Consider the following 12959-nt stretch of genomic DNA (forward strand, 5'->3'; position numbering starts at 1 on the left):
CGTAGCACAAAAGTTGTGCAAAAAGTTCAAAAAGATTGAATTCAAGCATACGCCAAGAGCTCAGAACGAGTTTGTTGATTCTTTGGCCACTATAGCATCAATGATTCAGCACCCCGAAAGCAGTCATATTGACCCGTTGTAGATAAGTTTGAAAGAAAAACATGCCTACTGTTACCACATGGAAGCAGAGCCGGAAGGCAAGCCGTGGTACAACGACATCAAGATGTATTTGGAAAAACGGTGAAAAGAAAACGATCCGAGGAATGGCCAATGATTTTTTATAAAGAAGGAAGTATTGTCTAAACGATCACCGGATTTAGGATTGCTCTGATGTGTAAACGTTGCTGAAGCCATGAAACTCTTGAAAGAACTACATGCTAGGACCTGTAGGACCCATATGAATGGATTCGAGCTAGCCAAGAAAATCCTCCGAGCAGGATATTACTGGATGACAGTGGAAAGTGATTGCTGCCAATCTGTACAAAAATTCCATCAATTCCAGATCCACGGAGATCTAACCAAGGTGCCACCTAGTAAACTCAACGCCATGAACTCACCTTGGCCATTTGTTGCTTGAGGAATGGACGTCACTGGACCTATCGAGCCTGCCGCTTCAAATGGGCATCGATTCATTTTTGTTGCCATTGACTACTTCACTAAATAGGTGGAGGTAACATCGCACAAATCAGTGACAAAGAAAGTAGTAGATGACTTTGTGCAAAACAACATCATATGCTGCTTCGGCATACCCGAGTCCATCATAACGGATAACGGGGAAAATCTGAACAGTCACCTGATGAAGGATATCTGCAAGTAGTTCAAAATCAATAATCAAAACTCAACGGCCTATCGGCCACGAATGAATGGAGTTGTAGAAGCAGCAAGTAAAAATATCACAAGGATATTGAGGAAGATGATGGATAATTACAAGGGTTGGCACGAGCAGCTACCATATGCTTTGTTGGGATACCCTACCATAGCCCGAACTTCAACAAGGACAACTCCTTGCCTACTTGTTTATGGTACCGAAGCAGTCATACCTCCTGAAGTTGAGATACCGTCGTTGAGGATCATTCAGGAGGCAGAATTAGATAATGAAGAGTGGGTCCGAGCTAGATATGAACAGTCGGCTCTAATCGACAAAAAGAGGATGGTTGCCATATTCCACAGTCAACTATACTAACAAAGGATGGCGCGAGCCTTCAACAAACGAGTCAGAGCTCGATTTTTTCAAATAGTACAAATGGTACTCAAGAAAATATTCCCACACTAGGATGAGTACAAAGAGAAGTTTTCTCCCAACTGGTAGGGCCCCTACGTGGTCCGCCAAGTACTCGCTAGAGGAGCTGATATACTAGCAGAAATGGACGGGCAATAGTGGCAAAAGCCAATTAACTCGGATGTGGTCAAGCGGTACTACGCGTAAAGGCACGCCTTTTCAATTGTAATAGTTCTTTTATTTGCTTGTAATCTTACTTATTCGCTTGTAATAGTTACTGCTTTGCTTGTAGGCTTTCTCGATAGATAGAAAAATCCAATGATTTCCTTGTAATATGAACTACGCAATGACCTGACTTCCCCACAAGTGGGATACGTAGGCAGTCCATTTGGGACCCGATCGCATTATTAGTAAAAACCAAAACCCAATTACTTTATTTCGAACCACGTTAGACCTGATTCTTGCTGCGTTAGGATACGTAGGCGCTGTTTGAGCTCGGTTGTACCAAAAGAAAAATCCAAGAAACCCCTAGGAAGCCACAGAGATAGGACTTCAAAGAGGATACAGATCTGTCACGAAGAGATTGCCACACATACCCAACTGGGGCAGAATTGTTGAGAAGGTCTCAAAAAAGCATGCCACTAACCCAGAGTACCAAACTGGGGTAGAAATTTTGAGAAGCGAGGGTTAATCAGGTCAACACCCTAAACTGGGGCAGAAATTTTGTGGAGACCTCAAAATTTCCTACATTTAAAGGTTCGACACGAGAGCTCACCAGTCAAGATAGACTTAAACTGGGGCAGAATTGTTGAGAGGGTCTCGAAAATTTTGCACAAGTAAATGGGAACCCCAGCTATCAGAGCAGCAAAGAAGGGAATACTCCTCATTAAAAAGCACATGTCATGACAATTAGCCTAAAAATTGTTTTAAGAAAGATGCATTTGTTTTCGCAAGTAACTAATTCTTGATTAACATTGACAAAAAAAAATATTCTTGTAAGATTAAAATAAATTCATCTTTCGAATACTGAATCCAAAGGGATTCGAGTCCAAAGCCGGCGAGGCCAAAGATGCAGGCAGAGTCAGCAATGTCGATCAACTTTAATAGAAAACTAGCCCTTTGCTGATGCAAGTCTCCATGTTATCAGGAGGACGACCCATTTTTCTAACTTCTATTTCATGTGCAGGTAAAAATGGTTCACCAGACAAGGTCAAAGCCGCCGCCAGAGGTAGGGTTCGTAACATTCAAAGCCACAAGGGATATAATAGATTAAGATGTCATAAAGGCAAATATCTAGTCACTAGAGCTATAAAGGATTAAGACGGCATAAGAGCAAATATCTAGTCGCGAGGGCTATAAAGGATTAAAATGCCATAAGGGAAAGTATCTAGCCATGAGGGCTATAAAAGGATTTGAAAGGCCATAAGGGAAAATATCTAGCCACGAGGGCTACAAAATGACCATAATGCCATAAGAGCAAACATTTGGCCAGAAAGGTGACAAGAAAGAAAAATGGCATATCTAATTGCGAGGGTCACAGCCAACATAAAGGACGAAAGAAAGACGATTTATCCAAATGGGCCATATCTGTCATTTGCTTGCCATGAGGGCTATTCATTCTTTCATTTGCATGCCATGAGGGCCATTCATTCTTTTATTTGCCATGAGGGTCATTCATTCAATCTTTCATTTGCCATGAGGGACATTCATTCATTCTTTCATTTTCCATAAGGGATATTCATTCATTCTTTCATTTGCCATGAGTGCCATTCATTCATTATTTCATTTGCCATGAGTGCTATTCATCCATTCTTTCATTTGCCGTAAGGGCCATTCATTCATTCTTTCATTTTCGATGAAGGCCATTCATTCATTCTTTCATTTGCCATGTAGGCCATTCGTTAGTTTTTACATTTCCCATGAGGGCCATTTATTCAAACATGCATTGCCAAGGCATTCATTCAAAAATGCATTGCCACAAGGGTCATTCATTCATTCTTTCATTTGCCAAGAGGGCCATTCATTCATATAGACATTGCCGAGAGGGCAATTCATACAAACATTGTCGAGAGGGCTATTCCTACAAACATTGCCGAGAGGGTCATTCATACAAACATTGCCGAGAGGGCCATTGATAAAAACATTGCTGAGAGGGACATTCATACAAACATTGTCGAGAGGACCATTCATATAAACATTGCCGAGAGGGCCATTCATACAAACGTTTCCGAGAGGGCCATTCATACAAACATTATCGAGAGGGCCATTCATACAAACACACATGCCGAGAGGGCTATTCATACAAACATGCATGCCGAGAGGGCCATTCATACAAACAAGCCGAGAGGTCCATTCGTTCAAACATTGTCGCAAAGGCCATTTATTCATAAAAATTGACAGACATAATAAAAAACTTCAAAGCGATGTAAATCCAGTCAGATGACTGCAGTTTTCGTTCCAAAGGTCAAAATGATGAAATCCGGCATGATGGACGCAGTATTCATTTTCAAAATCAATCACGGTGTTACCTAGCAGACGAAAACAGATTGGCAGCTGCCAAGCAGAGCAGGCTGATCGAATCAAATCCAGAAGCATACGGAGCAAACGTGGAACTTTTTCTTACGCAGCTGGTTGAGATGGGTGCCCATAAGAGTCAAGTTCTCCGGCCAGGACTTGGAAGATTGCTGCACTCCATGCTCGGTCACACAAAAGTTTTACTTGCTTATTCACTTTATTTGCTTTTCTTTAAATTTTCCCGCAACCGGTCGGGTACACACCGACACACACAAAGGCATTCCCACATAAGGGATACCCTTTTCCTCCTATCGAGTTAGACTACAAGTAGCCTAAATTCTCATACAACCTGAGATATATGTAAGACCCAGGAACCAGGGTTCTATGTTTGAAAATCGCATAAAATGAGAGGTAGTTTAGAGAAGGGTCAGTAAAAAATCAGGGTTAGTCAATTTTCGTTACTCAGGGATGGTCCCGCCATCCCTGAACAATGGAGGAGCAGTTGTTGACACCTAATTTTGACCTCCCATAAATTATTTTAATTACCTCGAGTCCTTGGATATCAAATGGAGTAAAATGCATATTTTCCACAAATCAAAATGATTTTATAAAATTATTTGGATAATATTTCTCCATTTCATTTTGTAAAACAACTTCAATAATATTATAGATCATTTAGAAATTAATTTACACATTTTTATAATTAATATGGAATATTTGCTAAATTTAATCAAGAAGATAATTTAAAACAATTATCTATTTAATTGTTAAAATAATCAGAGAAAAAATCAATTAGCAAGCATTTTACTCCGTTTAATTCAAGAAATCTGATCAATTAAATGAATTAATCACTTTACCCCCCCCCCCCCCCCCCCTAATTCTTAAATTTGCATACTTAATTTGCATCGTTCCAATTTTTGAGTTAATAATAATTAATCAAGTAATTAATTATGGTTAATTTCAATAAATTTATCACTAAATGGCTAATTGGGGCCACAATTGAAATAATCCATTGTTAACTAATTTTGGCTTTAATTGAAACAACTAATTTGCATGGCCTAAAGTTAATTAAGGTCATTACTGCAAAATTAGCCTTTAATTTGTTGGTTAAGTTTGAATCTTAATTGAAATAGCCAATTTCGTGGCTTAAACCAATTGAGGTCATCATTGCAAATCTCCTTTAATTGCTTGATTAGGCTAAATATGGCCATAATTGAAATGACCAAATTTCTTGGTTTAAAGTCAATTGAGGCTATGTTTGCAATTTAAGTCCATTTGCATAATTGACCCTGTCCTTTAATTTAGTCAATTAGTTAATTAAGTCACATTAGGCCATTAATTAAAGAATTTAATTCATAATTGTTTTAGTTGTGGCCATTTGTTAAATTGAATGCTTAAGTTTCCCTATATATACACATTTATACCCGGATATACATGTGTATACATGTATATCAAGTATATGTATCTGTATATTGGCTACCCCTCTCTCTCCTTTTATTTTCATATTTTTTGCGCGGATTAACCATCGTTTGGGGTGATCTTTAATTTTTTTCCCTTCAAATTGGTGGTCTTTAATTTTTGCCCTTCGCCTAATACCTCTAGGTTGTGGGTTCGAACCTCAACTCAGTAGGAAAAAAAAATTGCAAGGCAGAATTTTCTTAAGGCCAAAATTCGCAAATCCAAACTCTACCTTGCAATTTTTACTGAGCGGGGGTTCAAACTCGAAACCAAGAGATTTTTAGCAAAGGGCAAAGTTAAAGACCACCAATTTGAGGGGAAAAAAATTAAAGACCAATCCTGCAAATTGCCCTTTTATTTTCAGCGGGGCCCAGTCCATTAAAGGACTGACCCAACCCAGCTCCACGGGGGGGGGGGGGGGGGGGGGGGGGGGGGTGGGAATCCCCCCATTTCTTTCATTTCATCATCCAAACATACCCATGTTCTTTCCTCTTCATTTTTTCTTTTGAAACCCTAGCCGCCCCCACCATCTCTCCTTTCTCCTGCGTCATCATTGCTTGAAATGGCAATGTTTCAGGCGTACTTCATCTTTTACTGCTTTAGCATGGTCGATTAGGGTAAGCATTTAATGCTGACCCCCTCTCTTCACCAAGTGTCAACCAAACAAGGTATTCACTAGCCTTTTTCTTCGTTTTTTACTGCAAATCAACGGTCAACTGGACTGAAATCTTAATGGGTTTTGTTTTGTTGTGATTTTGAATCCATAATTTCTATTGGTTCATAGAGGACCATGTGGATTGACTCCGTTTGGGTCAAATCTGACCTTTTCTTGTTTGTTTAACATTTTCTCAACCGTTGGATGAGGATTTGAGCGAAGCTACTCTAAGAAATTACAAAATCCCACATCGGTTGAGAATTAGGGTTTGGTCAATTTTGGGGTACTATAAATACCGCCCCCAAATCACATTGTTTAAAAAAACCTGGCAACTGAGTGTCACGACCCAAGTAGCTGTGAGTGCCACCCACACAAATCCCCTAGTGGGTGAACTATCCCCTTAACCCTTTTTTCTTCATCATTTGAAGAATAAATTAATGACCAGAAATAAATCATGAATAAGTCTAAATCATTGGCATTAATAAAATAACTGCAGAAGTCCTAACAATTACAACCCCAAAGATCTGAAAGTCATCGTACAAAGACTCTAAAACATAAAGTTGTCTAATGAATGAAATAAATGTCTAAAATCATAATAAATGTCTCGAATGATAGTAGACATCCAAATAAGGAAAGATCTTCAGGCGACATGGCATGAATAGGAGCTCACCCTCGGATCTGATCTGGAACTGGCCTGACACTAGATATGAGGTTTGGAAGATGTCTCTGGCACACAATCTGCATTCAAATAAAAAGTGCAGCAAGGTAGTATCAGTACAAACACTATGTACCTGTAGATATAATAGGCCCACTAAGATTAGTATCATGGGTACTTCATAAAATCAATAAGATAGGCAGATAGGCGCAATAGCACATAACCAAAGAATGTCATCAACCGAAATAAGCCAACACAAAAACAAGATAAGTCCAGCCACAACCATCAACATGAATTATATAAGTCGGATGAAATGCAATGCAACAATGATAGTATTTCAACTGTGTACACACATGCTAAATGGTATTGTTTCCCCAAATAGTCATGACCGGTAAGGGACCCATAGTGTCCATGTACCACTCGCTCCGGAACTGACCTCGGATCACAAGCCCATATCTAGGCCACATCCTCACCCCTGTCAAATGTGCCTTTATATATTTATATCTCTGTATCTAATCACAATATGAATCTCAACGTATTTCTAGTCCAACAGACAATATGGAAAATGATCAGTCAATAATATCAATGTTAATGAATACAAGGCACCATGCCACAAGTCATAACAAGACTCAGATAAATTCAGTCAACACAGCATGAATATGCAACCATCTCAATCAACAAGAAGCGTATATATTAACTCCTTCCTTTTCAAAACACAACAATTTCATCTCAGTTTCGGTATATGAAAAAATGGAAACAAGCCCACATAATCAGGATTCAAACCAACTAAATCACACTTTCTTCTAACAACTTTGTTAAATATATAATCAACTAACCAAAGTCTAACTCAAGTAAACCGTAACCTACCTTAAAGCCAAACTGGAATAATACAATTATTCTGCAACAGTTTTCTCCTTTCGCAAAGCTTCGGAACGTTCAAAGTCTAGAAATCATAACGCTAAGTGAGTAAGGAATCATCTACTCAACAACAACTTGGGGAAGAAAACCCCACTACTTCTACCTTTTTTTCAATTGGTGAACTATCATTAGGAATTAATTCATCCTAAAATCAATCTGAACAATCATGTTATATCATTTCATGGGTTTTCTAGTCAATTCAACTCCTTTCAATCAGTTTTAGGCTAAATCTTCCATTTTTATTGGGACCCTAAGTTTCAATCAACAATTTTGACCATTAATAATGAAATTCTCATCTTAGAAAATGATAATATATACTCCTAGATGATTAAACAACAATAAAATCAACAACCCATTCATTATTCAGGGGTTTCAAAGTTTTTAGGGTTCTAACCTTTCAATTCACCATTAAAGAACCTTAGATTATGTAGGGACTTAAGACGATTATGGAATGAATGGAGATAAAAGTTGAGACTTATCTTGATAAAGAGTGGTACCCTAGCCTTAGAAAAATTGCCTTAATATTTCTTGGGAACTGTTTTTCGTGATGCAGAGAATGGGTCCGAAATATGGAATATAAAACACAGTTTCTGCCTCCCGTCGACCGCTGCAGTGGTTGACGTTCGCTACGGTGGTCCCGCTAGAGCGGGAATGGTCCGGCTATGGCGGACCTCATTTAATTTCAACATTTCTGCCATGGCGACTCTCGCCCCGCTATGATGGACACGCTACAGTAGTAATACCACTGCTGCAGCGGTCCAAATCGATCAGTGAGCTTTGTTTTTTCACCAGATTTTCACCCAAAATGCAGACATCAATCCGAAGCCCTACAGACGCAAAACAAACATGGACATATACATAAAAGCACACTACAGACTCACCTATAGCCTCAAAATTTCCAACGGAGGTCTAATTTACTAAGTCAGCCCCCCAAATGATCATACAACAAGTTTCAAATAATGCCCACTAATAAACAAATCAAGTTTTAGTTTTTAGACTTCTAACTCTATGAGTTCTTATTAAGCTCATTTCTATTCTCGGGAAGGCACTAACAAGGGTAAAATGGTCAAAGCCCCCATAACGACCTAGCGGGTCGTTACATCAGATGCCAATTAAATAATTATTCGTCCCCGAACGAATAAGAAAGGGAAACATGGGAAAAGGTACCTGACTCAATGAAAAGTTGGGGATAATTATTACGTATATCAGATTCGGTCTCCCAAGTAGCTTCCTCAACATGACGATTCTTCGACTTATATTTCACGGATGCTATCTCTTTTTACCTCAACTTACGAACCTCCCTATCTAGAATAACAATCGGCTATTCCTCATAAAATAGATTTTCATCCAACAGGATTGAATCCTAACAAATGATAAAAGAACCATCACCATGATATCTCTTCAACATCGAGACATGAAACACTGAATGAACGCGGGACAAACCTGGAGGCAAAGCCAACTCATTGGCTACCTCCCCCGCTTAATTGAGGATCTCAAATGGAACAATGAATCTGGGACTTAGATCCTTCATGGGTGAGAACAAAACTTGCTTTTGATCCACATATTCCTTATGTCTACTCTGAGCCGCCAAGAGCTTTTCCTGAATTACCTTAACTTCATCTAAGGACTCTCTCACAAGGTCAATAACCTATGGCCTTACCTTAAACGCATCAAACCACCCGATAAGAGATCTACATCTCCTCCCATAAATAGCATCAAATGGGGCCATATCGATGCTCGAGTGGTAACTATTATTATACGAAAACTCTGCCAATGGTAAGAACTGGTCCCAATGACCACCAAAGTCAATCACACAGGCTCGAAGCATATCCTCTAAAACCTGAATCATCCGCTCAGACTGGCCATCTGTTTGAGAGTGAAAAGTTGTGCTAAGATCCAACCTAGTGCCCAACGCAGACTCCAATGTCCTCCAAAACTGGGATGCGAATGTCGTGTCTCTATCAGTTGCGATGGAAATAGGTACCCCATGCAGACGAACAATCTCACAGATATAAATCTGGGCCAACTTCGTAGTAGTATAGGTGACCTGGACCAATATGAAATGAGCAGACTTGGTCAATCTATCAACAATGACCCATATCGAATCAAACTTACCCAAGGTCTTCGAAAGACTAACAACAAGTCCATAGTTATCTTCTTCTACTTCTACCAGGGAATAGGCATCCTATGGAGCGTACCCCTGGGTCTCTAGTTCTCATACTTAACCTGCTGCCAATTTAGACACTGTGAAACAAACTCAACGATATCATGCTTCACCCTAGCCCACCAATAGTGTTTCCTCAAGTCGTGATACATCTTGGTAGCACCAGGATGAATAGAGTATCTAGAACTGTGAGACTCCTCTAAAATCTTTCGAATTAAATCATCAACACAAGGGAAGAAGACACGCTGCTTAATCCTCAGAACGCCCTCACTGTCAGTTATGGCCTCCTTGGCCTCACCACTCAAAACCTTGTCACAAATTTTGCGCAAGCTCGCGTCCTCGAACTGGCTTGGCTTAATCTACTTCAGAAACGATGATCTCACCTCAACACAAGCCAACTGGTGTAGTACAAATAACCATGATGGCGATGATCCATAGAGACATGTTGATAATGATCCTTATGTGCCATGCTGATGCGGTCGAGGATGATGATGCTGCCATTTTGATGACGAAATCCTTCCAAGAAGGAGAGGATGATGCAAGCCAAACTGGCCATCATATGTTCCAGCCATCCGGCCAGGATTCTACATGACATCCATCTAGGCTTTGGAGATGGAGTCTTCATTTCAGGAGCCGTCGACACTTCCGAGACCATAAGAGGAACCCGCGATCTGTTTATGATAGCCAATGGTCTAGCCTAAAGTGGCCATGCGTGTGGCTTATACTTAGGCTAAGTTTCATTTGCTTTACAAGCCATGTAGTCTATTTCTTAAGAGTCGTATGTGGCTATGTTTTAAGGACCAGTGTGTGGCTTTTCTATATAAGCTACACTTAGACTCATTTTAGACAAAGGTTGCTTATGATATATGAATGAAACCCTTGTCTTGTTTAAGATTGATTTGTTGCTATTTGGTGGAATCCAATTGTACAACCCCCGTTTGATCATTCAATTTGCAAGAGATTTTATTCTCTTGAGGATTGTTGCATAAGATATGTTCCTTTGATCCTTTTGGAAGGTAACTGTTACATTTCGAAAATTTCGGATTATTGCCTTGTGAGTAGGCTAACGTGAGCTTAATGTGCTTATGAAACCCTTATGAGATTAAGAAAAGTATTAGATAGCTTAAGGTGCATACTATAAGATTTCGAAGTCATATGAATATGTGAAGTTTAGTTTGTTGAAGGAAGTGAAATGTAAGTTGTGTTCGGAAAGGTTTTCGCTATAATTGAGCTAATGATTATTTAGGAATATCTTGAGGGGATGCTATAGGGCATATTGTACGGTTAATGAGGTTTTATATAAGTGCCAAGAAGGTTCCACGAGGATTGGAAGTCAAACGAGTCGACGAGAATGAAATTCGAAAATTCTCAGTTGTACAGCCATTTGTACGGACCGTATAGATTATGCGGCCCGTATAATGGTCCGTAGTCCAGAGAAGGGCGATCCCTGGTGAGATTATAAGGTCCAATTATACGGACCGTATAAATTATACGGCCTATATAATTGGCCGTATAATCGAGTCGGGTCAGATTTTTATTTTATATACATGGCTGACCCTTGCTTCTTTTTCATTTCCCACATTTCCTCCAAGCTCTCCAAAGCTCCACAACACAATGAAGAAGGGAAAAAGGAACGTGTCATTTACTATATGAGCAAGAAATTCACATCTTGTGAAGCAAGATACACGCTAGTGGAGAAAACCTGCTGTGCTCTAATTTGGGTGGCTCAAAAATTGAGACATTATTTGTCTTCGTACACCACTCATCTTATATCCAAAATGGATCCATTGAGGTACATATTCCGTCAGCCCATGCCCATCGGGAAGTTGGCCAAATGGAAGATGCTGTTAAGTGAATTCGACATCGTGTACGTAGCCCAGAAAGTCATTAAAGGACCGGCTTTGGTTGACTTACTAGCTGCAAGTCTGGTAGATGAAGAGGTCGAACCGCTTTGTACTTATTTCCCAGAAGAAAGGGTGTTGGCCATAGAAGAAGGAGCGACGGAACCTTAGACCAGCTGGAAACTGTTCTTTAACGGAGCAGTGAATTACAAAGGTTCCGGAATCGGAGCGGTCTTGATATCAGAAAATGGGAAACACTACCCCGTGGCCGTAGAGCTCAAATTCTGTTGTACCAACAACATGGTTAAATACGAGGCCTGCATCCTAGGTCTCTGAATGGAACTGGATATGAATATCGATGAATTACTAGTCATCGGAGATTCCGATCTGCTGATTCATTAAGTACAAGGTGAATTGGCCACCAAGAATGAAAAGATCTTGCCATACGTGAACTTGGCACAAAGATTGTGCAAGAAATTCAAAAAAGATCGATTTTCGACATACGCCAAGGGCTCAGAATGAATTTGTCGATGCACTGGCCACAATAGTGTCGATGATCCAAAATCCTGAAAGCAGTCACATCGACCCGCTAAGGGTAAGCTTGAAAGAGGAACATGCCCATTGTTGCCATGTGGAAGCTGAGCCAGATGGCAAACCATGGTACAATGACATCAAAATGTGTCTAGGAAGAAGGGAATATTTCAAAGGCATTACAAATGGACAAAAAAAGACTGTCAGAAGAATGACAAATGGCTTTTTCCTAAACAAGGAAATACTGTACAAACGGATGCCGAATTTGGGTCTGCTTCGATGCGTAGATGCCGATGAAGCCACCAAACTTCTAGAGGAAGTACATGCTGGGACACGTGGGCCGTATATGAATGGATTCGTACTGGCAAAGAAGATTCAGCGAGCTGGATACTATTGGATGACCAGGGAAAGTGATTGCTACAAATATGTGCAAAGGTGTCATTAATGCCAAATCCACAGTGATCTAATCAAGGTCCCTCCAAGTAAGCTTAATGCTATGAGCTCACCATAGCCTTTCGTTGCTTAGGGCATGGATGTTATCGGACCCATTGAACCCGCAACTTCAAATGGCCATAGGTTCATTTTAGTTGCCATTGACTACATCACCAAATGGGTGGAAGAAACGTTTCATAAGACAATAACAAAGAAAGTGGTAGCTGGTTTTGTACGAACCAGCATCATATGTCGGTTTGGTATACCCGAGTCCATCATAATAGACAATGGAGAAAATCTGAATCGCCATCTGATGAACGATATCTATGAGCAATTCAAGATCACTTATCGAAACTCGACAGCCTACCGGCCATAAATGAACGGAGCTATAGAAGCAGCCAACAAAAATATCAAGAGGATATTGAGAAAAATGACTGAAAATTATAAAGGTTGGCACGAGCAGTTGCCTTATGCTCTACTGGGATACCGTACTATGGTCAAAACTTCAACAGGAGCGACTCCATATCTTTTAGTCTAAGGTACTGAAGCAGTCATACTTCCCGAGCTTGAGA

The 12959-nt window shown here is 40.0% G+C and overlaps 1 protein-coding gene across 1 annotated transcript; it reads right to left on the bottom strand.

Annotated features, from left to right (window-relative positions):
* Nucleotides 1–6512: 6512 nt before the first annotated feature.
* Nucleotides 6513–10967, bottom strand: LOC132628744 (uncharacterized). Its single transcript, XM_060344507.1, has 4 exons — nucleotides 10962–10967; nucleotides 9646–9942; nucleotides 9260–9466; nucleotides 6513–6584 (listed from the first exon to the last, which is right to left on the bottom strand). The coding sequence occupies exons 1-4, from the start codon at nucleotides 10965–10967 to the stop codon at nucleotides 6513–6515; spliced, it is 582 nt and encodes a 193-aa protein (XP_060200490.1).
* Nucleotides 10968–12959: the final 1992 nt, after the last annotated feature.

Source organism: Lycium barbarum, chromosome 2 (assembly GCF_019175385.1).
Source record: "Lycium barbarum isolate Lr01 chromosome 2, ASM1917538v2, whole genome shotgun sequence".
NCBI lineage: Eukaryota > Viridiplantae > Streptophyta > Magnoliopsida > Solanales > Solanaceae > Lycium > Lycium barbarum.

What these genes read in the sequence shown, in the direction of transcription:
- LOC132628744 (XM_060344507.1), bottom strand. An exon ending in AGTGTCTAAATTGGCAGCAG is followed by an intron (nt 9,467 to 9,645) that starts GTTAAGTATGAG and finishes ATATTGGTCCAG; the next exon opens with GTCACCTATACTACTACGAA. An exon ending in AGTCTGAGCGGATGATTCAG is followed by an intron (nt 6,585 to 9,259) that starts GTTTTAGAGGAT and finishes ATTTGAATGCAG; the next exon opens with ATTGTGTGCCAGAGACATCT.